The sequence below is a fragment of the Lemur catta genome, chromosome 4 (genome assembly GCF_020740605.2).
Source record: "Lemur catta isolate mLemCat1 chromosome 4, mLemCat1.pri, whole genome shotgun sequence".
Classification (NCBI taxonomy): domain Eukaryota; kingdom Metazoa; phylum Chordata; class Mammalia; order Primates; family Lemuridae; genus Lemur; species Lemur catta.
Genome location: NC_059131.1, coordinates 23,781,213 through 23,807,864, shown reverse-complemented (window position 1 = coordinate 23,807,864; position 26,652 = coordinate 23,781,213). Strand labels below are relative to the sequence as shown.

The 26,652-nt window shown below is 33.4% G+C and overlaps 1 protein-coding gene across 4 annotated transcripts in view; it reads right to left on the bottom strand.

Moving 5' to 3' along the window:
- BIRC6 (baculoviral IAP repeat containing 6) overlaps positions 1–26,652 on the bottom strand; it is a 207,505-nt gene that overhangs the window by 40,914 nt on the left and 139,939 nt on the right. For all 4 annotated transcript variants that reach the window (XR_006734659.1, XM_045549348.1, XM_045549350.1 and 1 more), the window contains 5 exons: positions 20,414–20,714; positions 17,483–17,700; positions 13,960–14,124; positions 12,580–12,748; positions 453–663 (listed from right to left, as the gene is read on the bottom strand). Coding sequence is in view for 3 of the 4 variants with exons in the window: in XM_045549348.1 (XP_045405304.1) it covers positions 453–663; positions 12,580–12,748; positions 13,960–14,124; positions 17,483–17,700; positions 20,414–20,714 (1,064 nt within the window). In the remaining variant the exon portion in view is untranslated. The remainder of the gene's footprint in view (positions 1–452; positions 664–12,579; positions 12,749–13,959; positions 14,125–17,482; positions 17,701–20,413; positions 20,715–26,652) is intronic.

Below are 26,652 nucleotides of genomic sequence, written 5' to 3'. Positions count from 1 at the left end.
CTGAAAATTACCTAAAATCTACTAATAAGTGGCTAAAATATAGCATCTATACATAACAAGGAATTACAAATATTAAGAACAATGTCAGTGATATGTCTTTATCAATACTGAAAGATGCCTCTGACATCAGTATTGAGTGAAACTAGCATTCATTTATCTAATAGATACAAGGTGACAGCATTTAAGAAAAACTTAATACCTAAAGCTATAAGATCACATAGGGAGTTGTCTGATAAGTCATTGCGAATCAATGTTTCTAAGCATAGGATTTGGGTAGATACTTTTCCTTTGTATGTTTATATATTGCTTGTGTGGTGTGTGTGTGTGTGTGTGTGTGTGTGTGAGAGTGTGTACGTGTGTGTTTAAATGGCATGCATGATTAAAAACAAAAACCACAGAGCTATTTAAAAAACAATTTGGGCAACTCAACAGAAATGAACGTAGTATCGTACCTTAAACGGTTGGTGTAGGTATCAACACAGGTCTTCATTTTGGCTAATAATGTACCAACAGAAGTTTGGCACTCTGATTGTTCTTCTTCCTCTTCACCATTCTCTGTAGAAAGAGGCAACAACAGGGGCACCATGGATGTACAAGAAGCAATGGCCCGGAGCAATTCCAGCAGAGCCCGATAGAGTGGCACATGTCTTGCCATGTCCAGAACTATAAGGAGGAGGGGAAAAAGCACAAAATGAGAATACACGCAACATAAAAGTAAGTCCACAGCAATGTAGCTTTTACCTGGATCCTAAGATTACAGTTGACCCTTAACCTGGGTTTTAACTGCATGGGTCCACTTATAAGCAGATTTTCTTCCACCTCTGCTACCTCTGAGACAGCAAGACTGACCCCCTCCTGTTCCTCTTCCTCCTCAGCCTACTCAACATGAAGATGACAAGGATGAAGACCTTTATGATGATCCACTTCCACTCAAAGAACAGTAAATATATTTTGTCTTTCTTATGATTTTCTTAATAACATTTTCTTTTCTCTAGCTTACTTTATTGTAAGAATATAGTATAAAATACGTATAATATATAAAATATGTGTTAATTGACTGTTTATGTTATTGGTAAGGCTCACATGTAAGTGTGTGGGCATAGAGAAAATAAAGCAGTTGTTCTAAATTAAACGAAACATGGAATTTCCTTTTATTTTATTGGTATCTATGTTATTCTGCTGAGTTGGCAGTGGAAGGGATCAACTGGGAATCTTACATTATAGAAACAGCAGAAGACACTCTTTTCATATGAGGATGGAGACAAAGTCATGGAAATAGGGTAATAAGCACTAGTCAAGGAGACTAGGAATAGTCCACATAGTGTGAGAAATAAAATAGTGTGTTTGTTTCACAAAGAACTGTGCCACTTCTTAAAATATTTCAAAATATCAAGTTTCTGCATTTTAAGCTAAAAATACCAAGTTTTTGTATGTCTGCATTTTTTTTTTAGAATTACACAAAGTGTGCTCATCTTTAAGTCAAATTCTACAAGATATGAATGCACCTAGCAAAACTATGCTATGTCTGAAACCTGGAACACAGTTATTTATGTTTAATTATAGATCATTAGTGTTGTTGTTTTTAAAAGATTCTGAATAACCCCAAAGAGAGAAATCTGTAAAACTAAGGAATAGCTAATTTATGCTCTGCCTTAGATATGCACTTTTAATTAACGTGTATAGTGCTCAGTGGACAGCAGTAGAAAACGTAATAAATCCTTAATGAAAGCCTGCCTGTTACAGTACAAAACAACATACCAACCATTTCAGTCTTGAATTCTTTAATCCTATTTTTGCCATGAAGAGCTTCATCACAAAACACTTTAGTTGTTATTACAAGATTAAATGTGCCTGCCTGTCAGAGTAGAGGCACAACATGCTATTACGCAACGCTACGTCTGCAAGTGGAGCTTGCAAGCTCCTTGACCCAGCAAGTGCCAAGTGCATACTTAATCAGCGTTACAATTTACTACTACACAAGTAAAGTCACTATCCTTCCAACCCTCAGATGTGCCTTGTTGCTGAATTACTGAAGGCTTGAAGAATACCCTGTAATTATCAGCAGCAGCTACAGATGCAGATATGTGACATTACTATATTATGCCAATAAACAAAATTTTCTCATTTTTAAAGCAGTAACTAGTACTAGATAAAATTCTCATTTTCTGCATTTGGAACTACCACATTTTAAAGGGGAAAAGATTCTTCAAATGGCGGGAAAGAAACAGTGTAAAATTTCATCAGATAGGAAATTCATGAGAAATAACCATAAACATTAGCATTTTTGTGAGACGTAATTCAGCAATATATAAAAGGCTGAAAGTATTCTAAGACAAAAATAGAACCTATTTGTAGTGTGACTCATTACTCACAGAGGCTATCAACTTATAACCAAATGGTTATAGTGAAATTTACCATGGATTACCCAGCCCTTCAGGAGCTACTGAAAACATCTGCTATCTTCAACATGAAGCTTGCCCGGGTTTTGTTATCTTTTTTTTCTGAATGTGAACAGAAGCTCTCCATGAAGAGAAAAGTTTCATTCATCAATATTATGGACTAAAGCAGCATATCTGATAACACTTTATTCCTGATAACGATGTGAGGTAACAAATATTTCCTTTTTAATCATTTTAAAACCAATAATCAGTAACTCCATTATTTTAAACTAAAGTACACAGTAGTATTTAATCTGAGGAAATAAATATTTTATCAAGAAGAGATAAACAACTATTATTTTAATGTTTTTTCAAAATATTGGCAAAACAATTAATTTCAATGTTGGAATATTCTAAAACTAATGATGCAATTATCACAAATCATCAAAGGAAAAGAATTTGTTAAATCCTCATCCTGCCCAACCCCCTCAAAAAAGGCTGCTTTAAAAAGAAGTCTATGCTACAAACTCATCAAACTGTATACATTAAATATGTGCAGTTTTTTTGGTATACCAATCATACCTCAATACAGCTGTTAAAAAAAAAAGGAAATCCTATGTTTATGTGTAAATGATAATCAAACATAAAAAGCAGTTCACATTAAACATGTATGCCTAGCTAGATGCATATGGAAAAAAATTTAAATATATTTATTTGTAGCTACTAAATATAGAATATAATATATAAATGGCAGAGTCCAACATGTACTGTTTCATTATATTTTCTATTATTTTGTCTAACTGTTAAAATGGCAATAGTTTTTTTTTTCTTTTTTTGGTTTTTTGAGACAGAGTCTAGCTCTGTTGCCCAGGATACAGTGCCGTGGCGTCAGCCCAGCTCATGGCAACCTCAAACTCCTGGGCTCAAGCAATCCTTCTGCCTCAAATTCCCGAGTACCAGGGAGTACAGGCATGTGCCACCATGCCCAGCTAATTTTTTCTATATAGATTTTTAGTCGTCCAGCTAATTTCTTTCTATTTTTAGTAGAGACAGCCTCTCGCTCTTGCTCAGGCTGGTCTCGAACTCCTGACCTCGAGCAATCCTCCCTCCTCAGCCTCCCAGAGTGCTAGGATTACAGGCGTGAGCCACCGCACCCAGCCTAGATTTTAAATTCTATTAAAATTCACTCATTTCTATCATCTTCCAGCATGTTAACAGACTAAAGCAGAACTGTACACTGAAAAATTAAGCAAGAAACGCAGAAAGTGTAATAAACGTAATTATTAGCTCTCTATATAGTTCAAAGCTTCTTCTCCTAGGGATTTGTTTCATAATCACTTTCTTTTTTCTCTAGATGAAGACATTTTTCTGGGAAAATGGGTACATCATTATAGACAAGAAGAGAAAGAAGAATCTATCTTGAACACGTTAGGTGTAATTGGAACAGTACCTCAACCTCTTGGTGACTGTTTTCTTGTATATCTACACCACACTCTGAAGGTCGCTTTCAGGGGATGGCATATGAGGCAAATCCCGCTCTAGTGAGAATGATTTCTAAGACTACCCTTTAAAGGCACATTTGCAGAAGATTATGACACACATTCCCGGGTGACTATAAAATGCTTCCAGCTTAACAAATCAAATTATAACAAGGAAAGTAGGCTAAATTTAACTTTTCATAGGAAAAAAAACAAGGAGAACAAAGCAATGAATATAGACAATAAAGATTTACTGCCCCCTAAACATATAAGATCTGGTAAAATATATAAGACACAAAAGCAACAATGCCACAGACATTTTTCTAAGAGTACACATTAAATATACATTAATTACAATCAAACTGCATTTAGATTTAAGTTTTCCTTAGCCCCTAATAATCTACTTAAATATAGACAAGGGAAATTTAGTTAGTGGAAGAAAGAAGACTAAGAAAATCTTTAGGAAAATAAATTTTTACAGCATTAATAAACACTGAATATTTTCAAAATTGTCCTTCTTTCTAATTATATTTAATATCTCAGAAGAAATACAGGCTTTATCATGATTTTTTGATAGTTAAGCAATTATAAGACTACATAGGAAAGTTAACTTTCTTGTTTCAAGTGTTGACTATTTCTCTGATAAACTTCAGTAATATAAAATAAGAGGAGAGGCTCATCTAAGTACAAAGACCTCAACTCAATCTAATAAAATAATACTATTTGTTTAGGGCATATTAATTTCAAGGATTCATAAACTAATGTGAAAATTCAATAAATTCATTATTCAAATATTTAATTTTCAATTCAAGAATCTATCCATTCTTACTCTGCACCATAACTTGAAATATACATACTAATCACCCTATTGAAATGAAGTATTCAGAGATCCTTGTATCATGCTTCTGTAAATTATAACCCTTTAAAATAACTGAATACTAAAACTAAATTCAAATTTATTTGCAATCAGTGTCCCTACAAGTAACATCGTTAATGTGTGTATCACTAATAAGATAATCATGTAACAAATGTATTTGCCCAGTCAACTTATTCAAAGGGTAATTCAATTTTTAGTACTGATAAAGGTAATTATAGCTATAATTCTCCCTACTCCAAAATTCTAACTTTCTCCTCTGGCAGATCAACAATTATAGAAATTCTACTTGAACAAAATACACTTTTTAGAAAAAAAGCCTGAAATAAACACTGAGTATAGTAAAGTAATAGAGACAGAATTTTTCCAACTAGAATAATCTTAAGTACTCACTTAAATGCAACTCAATAAACAAACCAAAATGTTCTCTGATACTACACATCTAAAAAACAAAACACTGGAAATTAAGATCCTTGTAAATGAGCCTACTGGAAGGATATTTTAAGTGAGCTAAAGTCATCAATAATATTTGTTCATTACATAGCTGTTTTACTGCAGAACTACGTTAATAATTTCATAATATGTAGATGCTGTAGGGGAAACATCAATGAGTAGTTTTATACAAACACTTTGATACTGACCATTTTTGTATTTAATGATTTATACACAATTTCTCATTTCCCTTTTGATTTTTCCATTACTGAATTTATTGAATTTATATACCTCTCAAACCATTAGCCAAAAGTCTGCTTCAGGGATTCATGTCAACCCTAGATATGGCCCAGGAGAATTATATACAAGGAAACCCACATCAAAGAGTCAAAGAGTTCTGGCAGAAGTTCAAAGTATGAATATTTTTTATACAAGTCAGAGCCAACTTGCTCTATCCAGCTGGAAGGGTATTCTACTGAACAAAAAAAAGAAAGGAAAGAAAAGAAAAAAGAGGCAACCTTTTATAGTTTCTCAGGTAAACCTAATTGTTTTTGTCACTGTCCTTTTTATAGGGTCTTTTTCTTTAAAAAAGTATTCTATGATTGACCATAAAAACATCTAGTTTGCATAATATTTACTTACATAATAGAAAAACAACTGCCATAAATAAATTTGGAAACACAACTAACTCTTAAGAGGGTACAAGTTGTTACGGTCAATCTGGTAGGTAGGAAGAATCTGATTAAGAAAGTTTATACTGCAACTGGACTACAATGTGAGGTGACAATTAAAGCATTAGGCACACTGCCAACTAATAGTAAAGAAAGGATTACTCTACTTTGGGTAATCAAGGACCGTATCACTGACATGTCTGAGATGGTAAGTAATAATTTATCCTTACAAATCTGTACAAATCAAAGCAACTGAAAACCTATCTAAATTTTAATTTCAGCAATTTCTCCTACCCTTATAAAATTTACCAGTCATAATTATTTAACAGATAGAGTGATCTATACTAAAGATAAGTCCACGTAGGATGCTCTTGACAAATATGAAAATTCTAAATAAAAAGAACTAACATTTGTTGCTGAGCACTTACATTCTAGACACTCTGAATGGCCATTAACATGCTCAAAATTTTGGCACTCTGCACTCTCTTACTAAGAATGAAATAGCATATAGGCCCTGACAGCATCTTGTTAGCAAACCATATACAGAAACAAATACATTAAATATAAGCAAGTGTTTCAAATTTTATTTGAAATGCCCAGCTAATACTAAAAAAAAAAACAACAAAAAACCTAGAGCCATATCATAACACAGTTTGGGACAAAAGTAAAGTGGTATGTTACTCTACTTAATAGAAGAATCTTTTATAATTTCCACCCATTTCTGACAGACTTTTTATTTTAAAAAGTACAAAGAAATGGTATGTCATAATTCTACAGTTTCAAATGAACTATTACTATGAAAACTATAAATAAGGATAAGCAGTTAAGTACTGTGTGCTACGACAGCTCAATAATTTTTAATTATTTGTTTCTGAGGCAACGTGTACCAACAAAATAAGAAAAATAACTATTTTAATAAATAACAAAATTACATATTTTCTATTGGTATCAAACCTTATCTTCTCATGTAATAGCACTAATATAATTTCTGAACCCTCAAACAATAGGTCCTCCTTAATTTGGTGCTCTGAAACCTAGCAAGATGACCAGGCTTCCAACTGCACACTTACTCTGAAGCACATTAAGTAATAACTTTTGGATTTAACAAATGTGGTCATAAGACATTTGTCATAACAACATTGATTTTACTCCCAAATAGTCAACTCACAAAATTAAACTTAAATACTGACTTTTTAAGGAATGTATCTGAAGGTAACATGTAATAATAATAGCTTCGAACACACAAAATACAGCGTGAAGAAAATAAGATTGTATATCAAAGCTTGCACTAATGGGTTTTTGTGCACTATGGCTGGTTATGGAACTGCCAAATCAATATTAGGAAAATGAAAAAAATTTAATCCTAGAAAATAAATTATCATTTAGTGAAGACAAGCCACCAAATTAGTAGATACTTTATAATTTTCCCAATAAAAAAGTCCCGTGCTTGCTTTCTCATTTTTACCTTCCTCTAACATATGGATAAATGTGAATTTATTTATTTTTCCTTTTCACACTGACAGAATCCACTTATATCTTGATTTTCAATTTGAAAATAAGTTTAATAAGTACCATGACTAATAATTACCATGTTACTGCTAAACAATTAAACTCGGGAAACTAAATAAATTTCTCTAGATTTCATTTTTTCATTTGTTCTGTCCTAATCTGTAAATTGCCAGGGATTAACTAGGATAACTCTAATTTCCCTTTCTACTGTGAAAGTGTATTCATCTCCTCACTATGAAACCACCACTAAAAAGGTAAAAATTTGTAACAGTTTATGGATTTTTATTATACCCCATTAAGTTAATGGTAAGTAATTTACTGTGGGATGAGACCTAGTGTGCTGTTTTCTGAAAAAAGAAATATGCCATCTTTCAAAATGGGAGTGAGATGAGGTGAGGGGCTCTAAAGTAACATTCTGCCTCTTAACTTTAATATTCAAATATTATTACTAAATATTTCCAAGAATGAGACAGGAGCACCTTCTAGTGGCCAGTGAGGTAACTGCAGGCTTACTAAACAGTATAATGATCCTTGGCCTACAAATCCAGCTTCTGAAATACTATGGATATGACAAGTGGAAGTCAAAATGTTGAGAGAGGAATTAAAATGAATACATACTTTATATGAAGATTGCCCTATCTACCTAAGAAATCCCTCATGAAAATAACTACTTTCTCTCTTTATGGGATTTTTATCACTTTTTAAGAATGATACTGGAGATAAAATATTCTAATAGAAATTTATAATTCACTCATTTATTTCAGCTACCTACCTTGAAGCTGTGGCTTCAAATTTATGATCTGATTGTTTTTCTCTACACTATTTTTTATACCAACATTTTTTCCTTTTTTGAGACAGGATCATGCTCTGTCACCCCAGCCTGAGTGCACCAACATCATCATAGCTCACTGCAACTTTAAACTCCTGGGCTCAAGCAATCCTCCTGCCTCAGCCTCCCAAGCAGCTGGGACTAGGATGTGTGCACCACCATACCTGGCTAATTTTTCTATTTTTTTGCAGAGATGGGAGTCTCGCTCTTGCTTAGTCTGGTCTTGAACTCCTGACCTCAAGCAATCCTCCTGCCTTGGCCTCCCAAAGTGCTAGGATTACAGGCATGAACCACTGCACCAGGCCCAACTTAATTACTGACTTACCTTACTCAATGAAGTCCCTTGAAGAAAAGTCCAAAAAAATTATATTTTAAAAATTACTAGTTTGTTACATGTATTTGGACAACAGAGTCACATTACTGATTTCACATTTTTTTTTTTTGGTTTTTGTTTTGATTTCACATTTATCCAAAGTGCAAAACCCATCAAGAGTACTAACAGATTGTTTTAATTAGTTTTTTAAAAAAACTATTATTAAAAAGCATCAAACTTACTAATGTATTAATATTTTAAGTAACTGGGACCATGCTGCTAATCTTTGATAATCTGATTAATTTACCTTAAGTACAAAGATTCATATTGCTGCTCTGATGCCAAACACTTTTAAAAAGCCTCCTTTGATTTACATATAACAGGCTTCTAAATTTTCCTTTGCACCCATTTTCAGGCCTACAAAAAGAAGCTAACGTAGGAAAAGGTTATAGTATCTAAGCTACTAGTAAGTCATTAAAATTTCTGCTAGAAACAGTGAATTCACAAATGATGAAATATCAGGAATTTGTCCTAACAATATCAAATCTGTATAAAGCTCTAGATATACAAATGTTCTTAAAAGCATTTAATTATTTGAAGTTTTACAAATAAAAGCAATAATCTAAAAATAAACTGGTTAAATAATGGCATAGCCATTATTATATAAGTAAAAAGGTTGTTAGAGAATTATGTAGTGACTAAATATACTCAATGATTAAATCACTAAATGTAATCAATGCCTATCTCTGGAAAATAGGACCCGTGTTTCAGGTACAGAACCTTTCCCCTAAGGAACTTGTATGTTCCCTCTATTATGGTAATATTTTTGCAACTGAAAATATTCTCTTTTTACCTCTGATGCAAGAATGTTCAGAGCTAAATGTGAAGACTAATTTTATGTGAAATTATTATTGATCCCTAAAGCCAGTATAGAATTATCATTTAAAATGTTTAGGCCAATTTTTAAACTTCTGTCAAAATAAAATTGATTTCACCAAGCTACATAGTCAGCTCTCTAATATGAGAACTTGAAGGTTTTATTCAAATAAGGAGTAGACTCTTGTGTTCCTACCATTCCTTTAACAGTCATTAAGAAGAAAAGTTTAAAGATTACAAAGCTGGCCACACACAGTGGCTCCTGTCTGTAACCCCAGCACTTTGGGAGGCCAAGGCGAGAGGATTACTTGAGCCCAGGAGTTCGAGACCAGCCTGGCAATAGCAAGATCCTGGCTCCAAAAAAAATAAAAATAAAAAAATTTGCCAGGCATAGTGGTGCCTGCCTGTAGTCCTGACTACTGAGGAAGCTGAGGCAGGAGGATTACTTGAGCCTAGGAGTTGAAGGCTGCACTGAGCTACAATAATGCCACTGCACTCTACCCCAGGCAACAGAGCAAGATCTTGTCTCAAAAAAACACTTCAAAGCTTCAAGCATCTAACCTATACTTGGATGGAGCTATGGAGCTAGAAAAGAAGGGCAAAAGGAGGGTGGGGTGATGGTAGGAAAGCACATTTGAAAGTTAAAGGTTAATGGTAGACCAATCTTTGAACTGAAAGAAAGGCACAAAATATAAATAGTTTCTATATTTTCTTATCTTCCTTACCAATCATTTAAAAATATGTAATGGAAAGGGAATGTGTATTATTTTACCATGGATCTCAAAAGAGTCTAATACACTAGGTTTGTGTTTTTGTATAACACCTGTTAGAAATGTGGGCAAACCATCCTTTGAATATAATGCCTCAAGTAAAATTACTGGCTCTGTTCTCACACTTAAAAACCAACTTGTAGAATATTCTAAAAAAATAGATGGTTTGTATTCTGTTAAAACATCATTATGAAAGACAAAGAAGGACTGGAATTGTTCCAGATTACAGGAGAATAAATAGACTTGACAACTAAATAAAGTCAAAAAGATTCTGGAATGGATCCTGTAATCTACCCCAACCCCCAAATTGCCAAAAATAGTATTAGATAAATGACAAATTTGGAAAATGGAGTTTTAATTCTCCAAAATAGTAATTTTACCAAGTTTAAAGAAGACTCTGGCTAGATAATTTGGATTTTAAAATGCCACTTAAAAAACAAGGTACCAGATTAAAGCACATCTAAAGTTTGGGCAAAGAAATTCCTTTTTTCCAGCAAAATAGTGAGTCAAAAAGGAAAGATCAAACTCTGATCTGTCACATTAAATTTCTAAAATAGTTCTAAAGAGACTACAAAGCCTGAGAAAAAGACATGCATCTGAGTACAATCATATTTACCCATCTAGGTTTTACTGTATTTAACTGCTTTGCAACAGTTTTGAGATCCTCAGTCTAACAGTCCAAGGGACTGTCCTCCTCTCCAAAAAGCTGTTTGCAAATAGAGAGTTACAATATTCCATGATGAAAGATAGCATAGTTCCGAAAAGGGGGGGAGGCATTTACTTAATTTACAGATTGCAGCCATGTGGTCAGGCATTGGTTCCCAGTCTTCTCAAGTATGAGGTCCTTTTTATAGCTTTGTAAAAAATCTTGGGAAACCTCATATGCTAATAGCTGTACTTCTAATATCCACTGGTTGATTAAATATAACTAACAAAAGCTGTGGGATACACTAAGTTGTACTTCTTGTATTTATTGGTTGACTGAATATATAACCACTAAAAATAAATAAACCAGTTGCAAGAAATAATATCTAAGTCTCTGCAATTCCATCAGGTTACCAAAAATCACAGCTTATTTATTAACATATACACCTTCCCAGAAAGTGCATTTGCATGAATGGGGATTATTTTAAATATTACATAAATAATAATACTGGATTCCCCTTTTAACCCTGAACCATAAAGATAAAAGTTCAGTGTTATACAATGGTGAATTTCAGAACAAAAGAGAAATTTAAAATTTGGGGGTAGGTCGTAGGTGGAAGTATTTTAATGATGAGGAAATGAGAAAAAGAGAAACCTATCTCACCCTATTCTATTGTTCTATATAATCTAAATTTCACACAGTCTTAAATATTTTACTTAATCAAAAAGTACATTTTGCATTTGACATATGCTTTTTTTAAAAGACCAATCTGATGTATACCTAACAGGTCAATCCAAATAAAAAAAAAATCAACTTAAAAATTAATCACCCCAATACTTTGATGAAGGAGTTTGAGAAAGACTGGGAGATGGTGTGTCTCTGAAGCACAGTAATATCCATAATAGTGGGGAATATGGGCAATAATTGCTTTTCAAATATGAAGACGTTTTCCAACCATCCAACTGTGCAACTTAGCTGCTACTAACCACCAGCCTACTTCAAGATTCATTCTGACTAATTTCTTTACCTATTCTTAACAAATTAATGAAATGCATAACTAATTATTTTCATGAGTAAGAATATAAATAAAGGCAGAGATAAGGATAAGAGTAACAGCCAGATGAAATAATAAAAAATAAACCTAAAGTTCCTGGCAAAAAGAAGTAGATGATAACTGCTTGTTTTTCTTGGCAATACTTATATATTTCAGAGTCTCTAAAGAAAACATGTAACTTTCTATTGGGAAAAGAACATATTTTCTGGGTGATAACTTTACAACCAATGAAATAATAAACTAGTTTCAATCAATAAGTTGCATATTGGCAAAGTAAGTATCCACAGTACTTTCATCATGCAATTTTTAAATATTAATCCTTTTATTATCAAGTACATTTGGACCTGAATGATTTATTACCTGCCTTTCCTCAAAAATTATAATTGTCTGCAATTTTATAGTGTTTGACAAAAACATTAAAAACATATAGAAGTCCAACCATATACAGATCAGAATATTGTCATCACGATGCTGTTAGCTTTTGTCCTATAATTTTCATTTATAGGATATTAAAAATATACATATACATTTTCACAGAATACAAAAGAATGATGAAAACTTTTATTCTGTGTTCTAAAACAAATGATGATATTGAATCAAGGGCACCAAAATAACTAAATATTTTCAGAATAATTTTAAAGAAATCCATGGAGTAGTTTAGTTAAACCTTATTATTTAAACTAATAATGATAAAGTAAGTCAACAAAAATATTCATCCACAAAGATACTTCAAAGGACTAATTATTTACCTGAATCATTTCGTAGGTAAGATGACATAGCTGGGATGAGGCAGGACTGACTAAGGAGCTCTAAAAGTACTGAAGGAAGGGCATTACTGTTCTGTCCTCTACTCTCATGAGATGACTGCGCATCTCCATTTACCACACCACTCATAGGATTTATGTAACTGGCAAGAACCTAAAAATAAAAATAGTTGAAGTTAAATTAGATTCTAGTTTCACATACTTTAAGAGCCTATATTTTATGTTAGACATTCAATCTGAATATTAAGAGTATATATTTACTATTAAATATTTAATCAATGTCTCACACTATGTTTTGAAAATAAGACTTTGCTTAAATTTTCAAAAGACAAGGATCAGTTTTGCCCAAGAGTGTTGCTTACAAAGGATGGTGCACTGTGTATGACTAGACATACAAAAACAATCCATCTAAGGACATGAACTTAAAAACTCAGTAGCAACTCTAATATTATTTACAATAATATTTTATTGTATAAATTTGATTCATAGCTTGAGGGTAATAGAACCTTAGAACTTTTTTTTCTCTGTTTTTGAGACAGGGTCACCCAGGCTGGAACATAGTGCAGCAATCACAGCTCACTGCAACCTCAAACTCCTGGTTTCAAGCAATCCTTCTGTCTCAGTCTCCCAAATAGCTGGGAATACAGGCACATGCCAACACCCCTGGTCATTTTTTAATTTTTTTGTAGACATGAGGTCTTGCTATGTTGTTCAGACTGGTTTCGAACTCCTGACCTCAAGTGGTGACCCCCCAGCCTCAGCCTCCCAAAGTGCTGAGATTACAGGCATGAGCCACCACGTCCAGCCAAGATTAGAACTTCATACCAGAATGAGCATTATCATGCTAGAATTACAGAAGATAACGCTCAAGGACTTGTCCAACTTCAATTGGTTGATGCAGGAACTAAAGGTAAACTTTCTGTTAAGCATCTCTCCTCACTTCTGTGGTATACAGAGTTTTTATATTAGTGCCATTTGTCTCATTCTAGAAACTTCACAAAACAACCTGAGAAACAAAAATGTTTATAAATAGATAATCATTTTTTAAATAAAAGAGTCCAGATACAATATGTTGAGATGACTGGAAGAAGGTATATATGGTATATCTTCCAGTGATTGGACAATTTCATCCTTGCCATTTCCTCTCAGTGAAGAAGCTAATCGAGAGGGAAGAAATACAGAGTTACAAGCAGCGAAGAGCAATCTTTGTCCAGTGGTATCTTACAATGTATTGAGAACAGGGAGCACAAGTGGGCATAAGAGTAGCTGAGGATGAGTTGGATCAGTCATTAATATTTAAAAATCACTATTTATACAAAACATAATTTACTATTACCACTGACAATATCAACTTTACAAATATACCTGCAGAAGACAGGTAACATGTTCCTCTTCCAGCCTTTGTTTAGTTAAGGCTTGTTCCACATCCCACCCAGAAGCTGTAGAGCCTGTTCCAAAGCCAGTCCCTTTGGCCCAATATAGCTGTTGTTCTTCTGTTGATGTAGGGTTATGAGAGCTTGATACTTGTGGCTTATAAAAACAAAAGATAAAAATTTATTACTATTTAGTTTTATTTACCTTCAAAAACATTTATATCACTAGGAATATAAAATGGTTCAGCTACTATGAAAAACAATTTGCTGGTTCCTCAAAAAATTGAGCATAGATTTACAATGTGATCCAGTAATATTTTGGGTATATATATATACATATATATACCCAAAAGAAATAAAAACTGGTACTAAAACAAATACACAGGCATGTTCATAGTAGCTCTATTCAAAACGGCTGAAAGGTGGAAATAGCCCATATGCTTACCACCAATGGATTCATGGATAAACAAATACAATGGAATATTATTCAGCGGTAAGAAGAAATGAAGTACTGATACATGCTACCAGGATAAACCTTGAAAACATTATGCTAAATAAAAGATGACAAACACAAAACGTATTATATTGTACAATTCTATTCATATGAAATATCCAGAATAGAGATAGAATGCAGATTGGTAGTTGCCAGGGGCTGAAGGAAGGGGTAAATGGAGAGCAACTGCTTATATTTAAGAATAATTAATTAATTAAAAATATTTATCAGGAAAAGAAGGGGTAAACCACCTTAAAGCCTAAAGAGTCAACGATTCAAAATTAAATAGAGAAAACAGTGAAAGGAACAGGGATATAAGCCAGATCCTTCTAGGAGGAATCTAGTAAAAGGATATCTCAGGAGAATTCCATCAAAGTGTCATATACTTTTTTCAATCATAATAAAACAGATTCTATTTCTAGAAGGAGTAATACTCAATTTCTTTCTTATTCAGAATGTGAGGTGTACAAATATCTCTTGGGAATAGAAGAAATATTAAAAATGAAAATGGTGTGGAAACAGAAAAAATAACTGTGAGCCACTGGTTTAGTAATATAACCTTAACTCCTGTAAAGGTCAAGTCTTAATTATTACTTATGTGGAGGACTGTAAAATTCTAGAACAAGAATCTTTCTTTCAAGAATTTTCATTAAATTTAACATAATATGTACATACTCTCAAAATATTTGTAATTAAATGTCAGTTTTAAAGGTAACTCATAAGCAACACCAATGCTTTTTGTTTCTTTTAAGGGAAATATTTTCTAAGGAAAAATATTATGTAGAAATAGTACTTTTATAAATTGACATATATAGTATTATATATCTATTACTGGTGAAATTCCAACTTTCACATTTTAGAAGATAAGCTGTTAAATCATCAAAATTTCATTACCATATAAACATTTACTACTAGCATAATCAGTTATTAATTTTAAAAAACTATTTATTTCAAAAACATGTCTTAACGTGAAGTATAATACACATACAAAAAGAGCACAAAACAAATATGTAATGTTTAATGAATCAACGCAAGTGTCCATTTAACAATGCAAATATCTACTTAACCACTCAGGTCAAGAATTAGAACACTGCACCGGAGAAATTTCCCTTATTCTATACTCTATTCGTCACACTCTTATTACTCTGCAAAGCTAAGTATAATCCTGATTTTTATAATCATTACTTCCTTAATTTTCTTTATAATTTTATCACCTAAGCATGAAACCCCAGTCACTATAGTTTAGCTTTATCTAATTTTTCAACATTACCTCAATGGAATCATTCTGTATGTATTCCTTTATGTCTGGCATTTTAGCTGTGCTTGTGAGACTCATCAATGCTGTCATGTGCAGTTGGCTATAGTTGTTCACTTTCATTACTTTACAGTAATATACCATTACATAGAACATTTTATTTATCCATTCTACTGCTTTTCTCCATTATTTCTTTTATCCATTCTATTGTTTTTACATTATTACAAATTTTGATAGGCCCAACATTTGGTACTGCTGCTTTTTGAAATTTTAGACATTCTGACGGTATGTACTCCTACTGTGTTAAAGTTTGGTTGGTACTTTTCTGACAACTAATGGAGAATACCTTTTCACATTTTATTGTATATTTAGATTGCTTTTTGTAAAGTGCCCATTCAAGCTTTTCACCCATTTTTTTTACTGTGTTGTCGGCCTTTGCCTTTTTGAAGCTGTTTATATGGTCTGGATATAAGTTCTTTACCTGATCTATCTATCTATCAATCTATCTATTAATATCTCACAAATAGTCTCCCGTTCTGTGGCTTGCCTTTTTTATTTTTTTTTGAGATGGAGTCGCGCTCTGTCACCTGGGCTACAGTGCCGCGGCTTCAGCCTAGCTCATAGCAACCCCCAACACCTGGGCTCAAGCGATTCTCCTGCCTCAGCCTCCTGAATAGCTGCAGCTACAGGTGAATGCCACCATGCCCGGCTAATTTTTCTATTTTTAGTAGAGACAGGGTCTTGCTCTTGCTCAGGCTGGTCCGGAACTCCTGACCTCAAGAGATCCTCCCGTCTTGGTCTCCCTGAGTGCTAGGATTACAGGTTTGAGCCACCACACCTGGCCTTGTGGCTTGCCTTTTCACTCTAATAGTATTTTTGATGAAAAGAAGTTCTTAATTTTAATGTAACTGCTTTTTTTCCCAATTTTTTCCTTATGGGTCGATGCTTTATTTATTTTTGGTATCCTGTTCAAGATATCTTCATCTACTTACAAAAAAAAATTTTACAAATGGGTATTGTATATATTTTTATACATTGTATACATTTCGGTCTATCATTCACTTAGAAGTAATTTTGCATGTAGAGCACAGTAAGTTTAAAGATTCATTTCTGTTCCACACAGATACCAAATTGACCTATCACTATTTATTGATAAGACCATACTTAATTCATAACATTGCATTGTCACGTCATATATCAAGTAATCAGATATATGTGGGTTTGATTCTCTATTGTTTGTTAGACTTCTATCTATCCTTCGACTACTAGCACTGTAGCTAAACAATAAATAAATTTAAAACCATCAAGGTTTAAATATTTTGGAAACATCAGGTTAAAAAACAGCTTATTAAAATAAAGTTATTTTTATAAACACAATCAAATCATATAGAAATAATGAGAAGTATTTTCCGTTTTTATTTTCCCTGTGTTACTGTACTGGCTAGGATCTCCCATTCCAAAGTATTATTCTGTCAAGTGCAATAAAGGAAAGGAAGAAGGATACAGCATAAAGTCAGCATGTCTTGGTAAATGGGAAAGTTTATAATACTCTTAAATCTTTTCTGCTTTTCAAGTAGATGACTTAATCTGTGGTTTTATGCCTAGAGAAACAATTAATTTATCGTTTCTCTTTCAAATATCCTTTTAGGTATAAAAAAGGGAACATATCAGTCCCTGAAATACTAATTACTTCAGAAAAAAACTTTATTCTGCACTCTATGAATTAAATTTAGTTTTCATAACCAAAAGAATTATAATTGAACCTACCTCTGTTTGATTGAGGTTAGTGTTTGGAACTCGTGGGGCATGGTGGCTCAGAGCAGAGAGACAGACAAGAATGAGGTGTAGGGCTCCAATTTCCAATGCCATCCGCCTTAGAAGCACACCATCGTCAGTTGTCAAAGGTGTACTGCTAAACAAGCTACGAAGGACATGGAAAGGAAGGGTTGGAAGCACGTTGGCTGATGGAGATTGCAGAATATGACCTAGAGTGAAAAGAGAAGAGGACTCAAAATTTAAAAAAATATTTAAAAACACAATAAGGAGCTACACACAGGGTTACAAATTAATAACAGTGTAACATAAAATTATATCACTAAATTTATCATAAAACAACCCAAACATCACAAATACAACAGTAATATCTTAAAATCTAATCACATATAATGCCAGGAAAATGCTCTGTAAGACACAGTATACAGAACTCCAAAACAAGGTTGAAATATAAACATAATAGCTATAAGGTTATATCAGTTCTCTCTATAAATGTTATTACAAACTAGTATTTAAAATAAAACCTAAACACTAAGAAAGAAGCATTAAAAGTTTATTAACTTTTAAGAAAGTAACTGCTTGCCCTGGGAGTAGTTTTAACCAACAACAGATACTGAATGAAACTATTTTTCCACCATACAGTTTTCGACTATGTTCTAGCCAGAAATGAGTATTAAATGCAAAGGGAACAACACTACACGAATGGTGGATGAGACAACTATTACAGCAAGAGATAGCATAATTATACTTTTTAATAAATATTCATTGTATACTCACTAACAACAATTTGAAATGGCATAAAGGCAATTCTTTTTCCTTTTCTGCTTAGGGTTAGACCTATTATCTCTCTGGTAACAGACTGTTAAAATACAACGATTCTCAATACCACTACATGTTTGTATCAAAATATTACATGTACCCCATAAATATGAACTATTATGTAAATTTTTAAAATGCAATGGTTCTTACTGCTCAATCTACTTAAATTTAAAAAATCCGATCAAGTAATTATAAACTGCTGATCTACTAAAACAAATACAATTAGCCCTTGAACAACAGGTTTCAACTGTGTGGCTCCTCTTGTACACAGATTTTTTTCCCAAACAAATGTCATGGAAAACACAGTACTTGGGGGATACAAAACCCACATACATGGAGGGCCGACTGTCCATATACACAAGTTCCTCGGGGTCAACTGTGGGACTTTAATATGCATGGATTGTGGCATATGCGGGTGGATCTAAAACCAATCCCCCATGTATACTAAGGGACAACCGTAAATACAATTTATACATGAACCAAACAACCGACACTATTTAGTAAGGAGAACCTGGAAGTTAATAAAAATTATTGCAAAAGCATATAAAAAACGTCAACATTTATGAAGGATTCTATCATTATGAAAATACAAAAGAAAAAATATGTGCTTCGAGCATTTGATAGCTTTAGACTTTCAAGATCCACAAATAAATTTATACAGTTTTATTAGATTAAATATACTTTGTGGTACAGGGTTTAACAGTTTATTCTTTCTAAATGGCATGTGAAAGAAATCAATTCTAATCAAAACTATGGGATTTTAAAATAACATAAGAAAATGGTAATTTTCTTATTCATATTCATGGCATGGTCATTGAGTGAACAAGAAGAAGCCAAATGAAAATCTGATTGCTAGGCTACTCCAATTATAATTTTTCCTTCTTTCTTTCCTTCTATTAAATAACAATAATTAAATGGAAATAATCACCATACTTTCTATTATTCTTTGATATTATTACATACATATCATTACTTTCTAATTCTGTTTTCTTTAATCTAAAGATTCACTTTCGGCCGGGCGCGGTGGCTCAAGCCTGTAATCCTAGCACTTGGGAGGCCGAGGCGGGCGGATTGTGTGAGCTCAGGAGTTCGAGACCAGCCTGAGCAAGAACGAGACCCCGTCTCTACTAAAAAATAGAAAGAAACTATATGGACAGCTAAAAATATATATATAGAAAAAAAATTAGCCGGGCATGGTGGCACATGCCTGTAGTCCCAGCAACTCGGGAGGCTGAGGCAGTAGGATCGCTTAAGCCCAGGAGTTTGAGGTTGCTGTGAGCTAGGCTGACGCCACGGCACTCACTCTAGCCCGGGCAACAGAGTGACACTCTGTCTCAAAAAAAAAAAAAAAAAAAAAAAAAAATAAAGATTCACTTTCTTAAAAAACTATTCTCATCACATCACTACTTTGCTTAACACATTTTAAAAAAATCTTCATTATTTTCAAAATAAAATCTAACATTTTTAATAAACCTTTCTTTCCATGATCTGTTACTAATTTCAGCTTTTAAAATGAGCTCTTAATGCTTCTTTTTATGCAAATTTTCACCAGCTAACTTATCCCTTCTCATATATTCTGAACCTCCAAACACTGCTCACATCATTCCTTCTTTATGAAATAACTCATCCCAACCTAAGTCTAATCTATCTTACAAGGCCATACTAAAAAACTACTATGCCACTGATTTCACATCGCTGGGTAATAAAGAAATAATCTCACACTTGTGAGCCTCTGTAACACTGCACTGAAGTGTGTGCAAGGCTTTTTATAATTTGCTAAGTCAATATGTTAGTATACATTCCTCATTATTATTGGAGCACATTAATTGAGGGCAGATCTAAATACTTGCTTCAAGTTTAAATCCCTTCATTGATACCCAGTAGTTTTGTACGCACTCAGTAAATACTTTCGGAATGAATACAGAAATAAAAATGAAGATTCTTTAGGTTCTATTATGTGTAGTACTGGAAATGAGCTACCAACAAATCATCTAATAGCTTAACTATGAAAGAAATAAATGATGAATAATAGGCAATGATCTGGACTTTACACAGCCTACTTACATTGTGTGTTAAAAAACTTAATTAATAACACTAAACACTTACTTCCTTCTCCATCATCTGTCACTCCCAATACCAATCGAAGAAGGCACTGGGCATGTTTTCTCTCTTTCAGTAGTACTTCAGCATATCCCGGAAGACGAAGAAATAGTCCAAAAGCAGCCAAAGAATGGGCAGGTATGGGAGACATGGTCTGTACCGCTGACTTGATAGGTGGAGGTTCAGCTGCAATTGTTTCTGGTGCTTCATAAACTAATTCCCCTGACTGTTCAATTGTCACCCATTCAAACTGATCACTATCCTTTGGCTTCTCCTGGGTGGTAGATGTTACAACTGGAGCACTCACCTAAAAAAAAAAAAAAAACAAAAAAAAACAACAAGTGTCTGCTTGGCTATCTGCACGTTCCACTATCAGGTTCAAATTAAAAGACTTGACTTCACTGATCTCTTTGAAACATAGAAAAATAAGGATTAACAAAAATGCTTGCTTTAAAAAACAAGCTTCCAAACATCAGGAAGCACGTGATGTCATGAGTATGGCAGTGCCTGCCATCTATCTTTATGTTAAAGTTATTATTTTTCCCTTTGTAATTAATTATCTGTAGATAGATTCTTTGAGATTATTTAAATAGTTTCTCACCAAACTTTGACTCATTAGTATTGTATTTTTACTTGTTTTTTATTTTATTTATTTTGAGACAGGTTCTTGCTCTATTGCATAAGCTGGAGTGCAGTGGTGCAATCATAGCTCACTGTAAGCTCCAACTCCTAGGCTCAAGTGATCCTCTTGCCTCAGCCTCTCCAGTATCTGGGACTACACGTGCATGCCACCACACCCAGCTAATTTTTTAATTTTTTTGTAGAGACAAAATTTCACTATGCTACCCAGGCTGGTCTCAAACTCCCGGCCTCACAAGCAATTCTCCCACCTCTGTCTCCCAAAGTGCTGGGATTACAGGCATGAGCCACCATGCCCGTTCAATACTGCAGTTTTATAATTCTTACCTGAAATAATAATTGCTATGGGAGTTACCAAAAGGTGATTTCATAACTCTATCATTCCTTCTATATTTTTACTTGATACAGAACCATAAGGAAAAACATTTCCTTCTTCCCCATCTATTTATATATCCATTTATTAATTTTTTCTGTATGGCTTCTAATTTTATTCTATAAGTTATATTCTGTTATTATTATTTATTTTCATGTCCAAATGGAACTAGATTTGGTCACTGGAATCCCCTTAATGTAGTATCCTGCATCCTTTTAACATGTCTCCATCATTCTGAGCCTTTCTTTGCTTTCTAGAACAGCAAGACATTCTAGGCTTATTTTGTACATTCCCAGCTCCAACCCTAGAATTTCTCCAAGGAGCCCTCATTTCTTTTAGTGAAAAATTGTATTTCAAAATAAAGATATGGGAGATGGGGATGCACATGTCACTAGGGGAAGACTGCTTCCAGGCACTACCAGCAAACTAATATAGGAAATGCATGTATATACCTATGTATATATGTATGAGTACACATATAGACATAATTTCCCTGTATTTTCAAAAATGTCAAGCCATGAAAGACAAAGATAGCAGAATTGTTACAAATTAAAGGAGACTGCAGACAAAAGAAAACAAAAGTGCAGTAAGTGATCCTGAATTGGATCCTGAACCACCACCACCACCACCACCCTCAAAACCATGTAAAAGAAAATTGTTTTTTTTTCTTTTGGCCCTAAAGAACATTAGTGGGACAACTGGCAAAATTTGAATAAGATGTACACCTCACAGTACTGTGTCAACATGCAATTCTGATTTGGGTAACTGTACTGTGGTTATTTAAGAGAAGGTCTTTGCACTTAGGAATAAAGGTCCATCAGTCTAAAATTTAATAATTCAACAAAAAACTCCAATTCTAAACATGGATGCCATAGGAATTTTTTGTTTTGTTTAGAAATCTTCTATTTTTCTTGTTTGGCCATAAATAATACATATCACTAATTTAAAGTTCCCCACTCAAATATATAACTAAATGAATAGTAAGCTAATCACAGAGTTAGCTCACCATTCATTTAAAAATCACCCCACAGAGTCAAACAGCATACATTTGAGTCATCCATTTAAGGATCATTCCCAGGTAAGAATATATATTAATATGCATATGTGTAAAAGACATACTTAAACAGATCTATATCTACACTAGATGCATCTGTATACTGAATAAAACAGTTGCAATTTTGATGCTAGCCAGATTTTGATTACAGAGGTTTAGGCAAGAGTCAGAGGATCTGAAATAGCCTAACTGTAAGAGCACGGGAATTCAAGGCACTGTTCACTTTCAATCCATTCCCATAACATTTTTGGGTTCATTTTTAAAGTGGTTTTACATTCATTATTTTATGCTGCACAAAAAGACAGTTTAGCACTAAAGTACCTATATGATAATGAATGGTACTTTGTTACAGAGAAGAAACCTTATCTTCTTGTCATCATTCAATTTTCTTAAAGATTATTTCTTAAATGATATCACAAAACAAATACATTAAAAGCAAAAAGTAAAAACAAAAATCTCTTGATTTATAATATGCAAACTCTTTAATAAGAAATGTGAAAGACCACTGACCTCGGGAAAATCAGAAAATAACAAATTAAAACCACTATTATATATCAATTCCCACTTAACTATCACACTGGCAAAAATTTCTAAGTCTTTTTTTTTTTTTGAGACACAGTCTCACTTTGTTGCCCAGGCTAGAGTGAGTGCCGTGGCGTCAGCCTAGCTCACAGCAACCTCAAACTCCTGGGCTTAAGCGATCCTACTGCCTCAGCCTCCCGAGTAGCTGGGACTACAGGCATGCACCACCATGCCCGGCTAATTTTTTCTATATGTATATTTTAGTTGGCCAGATAATTTGTTTCTATTTTTAGTAGAGACGGGGTCTCACTCAGGCTGGTCTCAAACTCCTGACCTCCAGCGATCCACCCGCCTCGGCCTCCCAGAGGGCTGGGATTACAGGCGTGAGCCACCGCGCCGGGCCTGTAAGTCTTATACTATGATATACATACAATTCTTCAAAAGAACTTTTTTCACTGTAGCCAATAATTTGAAACAATGAAAATTCTAGTGAACATTAAAACTGATACATATACTATGATATAGTTATACAATATAGTATATTAGAGCGGTAAAAATGAGAGTATTACAGGTTCAGGCATCCATAAGATTAATTTCAGGACAGAGGTTCAGCAAAAGAAGCAAAATATAAAGAATATAAACTAGTATCTACATAAATGTCAAAAGTATGATTATTCAAATTGTACTGTTTTAGGATGTGTGTATTAAGATGGATTTAATATTTTAAACCATACATTTACACGTACATTATATACATTTATTGATTTTATTTCACAATAAAAAGTCAAAATTGCAAAGGTATAGAAAACCACTTTTTTTCAATTAACAACAAAGATTTAAATTTCTGATATGTTCAGATAAAACAGCTCCATTTCCCAAAGAAAGGATTCTATTAAGAATGTGCTCACTTTGAATAATGTTTAAAACACAAATAAGAGAAGTAAATTATTTTAAAGTCAATGAACAGGATGTGATTTTATCAGAGGTTCTTAGGAATTATCATATTGCAACCATTTGATGTCTTCTCTTTAATTCTATGTGACAACAAACTTCCTGCTATTACTTATGACCGAAGACATGATATTTTTTCAAACTGTCAAATGTTCTGGTTTAATAAAAAATGAGCTTTAGTTTGAACAGCAAAAACATGGGATTAATGTGATTTCAAAAATCATAGCCTTGGCAGTTAAAAATTAAAAGACTAAAAAAATCATAGCTATGGTATTTAAAATGAAAACAGACTAATAAAAGTTGACGTTTGATTACAATTTTGTACGAATGTGTAGATACAATCATACATGTCCACTTCTTGTGTAGGTTTTTGATAAGTTGTGTTTTTCAAAGAATTTATCCATTACATGTAAGTTGTCAAATTTGCTGGCAGAAAGTTGGTTATAATAGTCCCTTATTATTTTATTCTCTAGAAACTATTATAATGTGCTTGCTATCATCTGTGATATTGCCAATTTGTGTGGATTTCCTTTTTTCTTTAAGTTTTGACAGATTATCAGTTTTATCAAAAGTTTGAAAGAATAAAATGTTTGGCCTTCTTGTTTCTTTTCTTATTTTACATTTAAGTGATTCTGGCTCTTACTTTTAATTGGTCCTTGCTGCTTCTTTTGGGTTCGTTTACTCTTCAGTTTTTTTAAATGGAAGTACACATCATTGATCTTAAATATCTTCTTTTAATTGTAAGCATTTAAAGCTATAAAATTTCTCTCTACACACTGCTATAGCTATATCCCATGTCATGTTTGCATATCATTTTAAAATATATTGTAATATATATGGTGATACCTTCTTTCATCCAAGTATTACTCAGATCTGCACTGCTTTCTTATTGCTACTGATTCCTAATTTAATTCTGATGTGGTCAAGGAACAGATTTGGTTTGACTTCAATGCTTTAAAATTAACTGAGGCTTGTCTTTCTTGGTGAAGTTCTGCATACATTTGAATAGACGTTCATTCTGTAGTTGGTAAACACTGTGTTCTATAAAGGTTGATTTGATCTGTATAAAAGTTGTGGCTTTTTACCCCCAAATTTTCTATATCCTTACTTATTTTATTTTCAATTACTGAGAGATAAATGTTATAATCTATAACTGATTGTACATCTGCCTAATTCTCTCCTTCAATTCTATCAATTTCTGCTTCATGTACTTTTGGGCTATGTTATTAGATGCACAAATATTTAGGATTGTTACGACTTCTAAATTAATCCTTTCACAGTGATTTAATAACCCTCTTTATTTCTTATATGGCTTTTCTATAATTTGACTCTGCCAATTATTAAAATAGGCACACTAGCTTTCTAAGGCTTTCAAGTCCATCTCTTGTAAACAGCGTATAGTAGAGCTTTGCTTTTTTCTTTAGTCTGATATATTTTTGCTTTTTGAGTGTTTAGTGTACTTATATTTAATATAATTATACATATTGCTGGATTTAAGTAGAGTCTTCATAGATACCGCACAATTATTTTAAAGTACTTGTCTGAAAATTCTAACACATTAGCTTCACTGACTGATTTTACTGAAGACTATGGGTCACATTTTCTTATTTCTCTGCTTGGTTTGTGATTTTTTTTATTATGTACTCCACATTGTTGATGAGATGTGTCAACTCTTGATTCTAAAATCTTCCCTGGAGTGTGTCTTGTTTTGTTTTAGCATACAGTTAAATTACTTGTGGATCACTCAGAACTTACAGAGGCTTTTGTAATTTATGAGGAGAGTCTATTTTGGTTGTGCTCTTATTTCTAAGGTAAATCCTTCATTAGGGAGATGTAGTCTTTACTCTTAATGTTTGGCCCATTTGGGATTCCAATGGAAAAGCTAAGATTTTTACTTCTAACTTGGCAGGACTAACTCTTCAAATTCCATCTTCTCCATAAGAGACAGTGGGCTAAATCACTGCACAACTCCATCAGGATTCCAGCTCATGCCTGCCCTTATCACTCTTATGTGAATGTGATCTTATTTAGAAATAGGGTCTTTGGAAACATAATCAAGTTAAGATGAGGAAATGTTGGCTTAGGGAACCCTAAATGACTGGTGTTTGTATAAAGAGAGGTATACAGAGACATACAGTACACACAGGGAAGATGGCCATGTGAGTGTAGGCAGAAACTGGAGTGATGCAGCTACAAACCAATCAATGTCAAGAACTACTGGCAAACAACAGAAGCCACTAAGAGGCTAGGAAAGATTCTTTCCTAGACCTTTCAGAGGGAGCATGGCCCTGGTGACAACTTGATTTCAGACTTACAGCTTCCTGAACTGCTGAGAAGAAATTTCTGTTGTTTTAAAACACCGAGCTTGTGGTTTTGTGTTACAGTAGCTCTAGAAAACGAATACAAGCACACAAACACAGAGTATACAAAATCAATGAGAATAATTCCTCTACTTCATTCACCAAACATAAAAGGGTTTGTATTTACAACTCTCCATGCACCACACCCCCCCCATTAATAAAAGTAGAAAAGAGCACAGGAAGCACACACATCAATGACAGCAACATCAAGGGATATGTGAATGGTTTAAATTAATACGGTTTTTAAACTACCTAAAATGGAAATGACACCTAAAACAGGAATAAAAATTAAACAAAAAGACATATTTGGGTAGTAATATACACTATACTACTATTTTACTCTCCT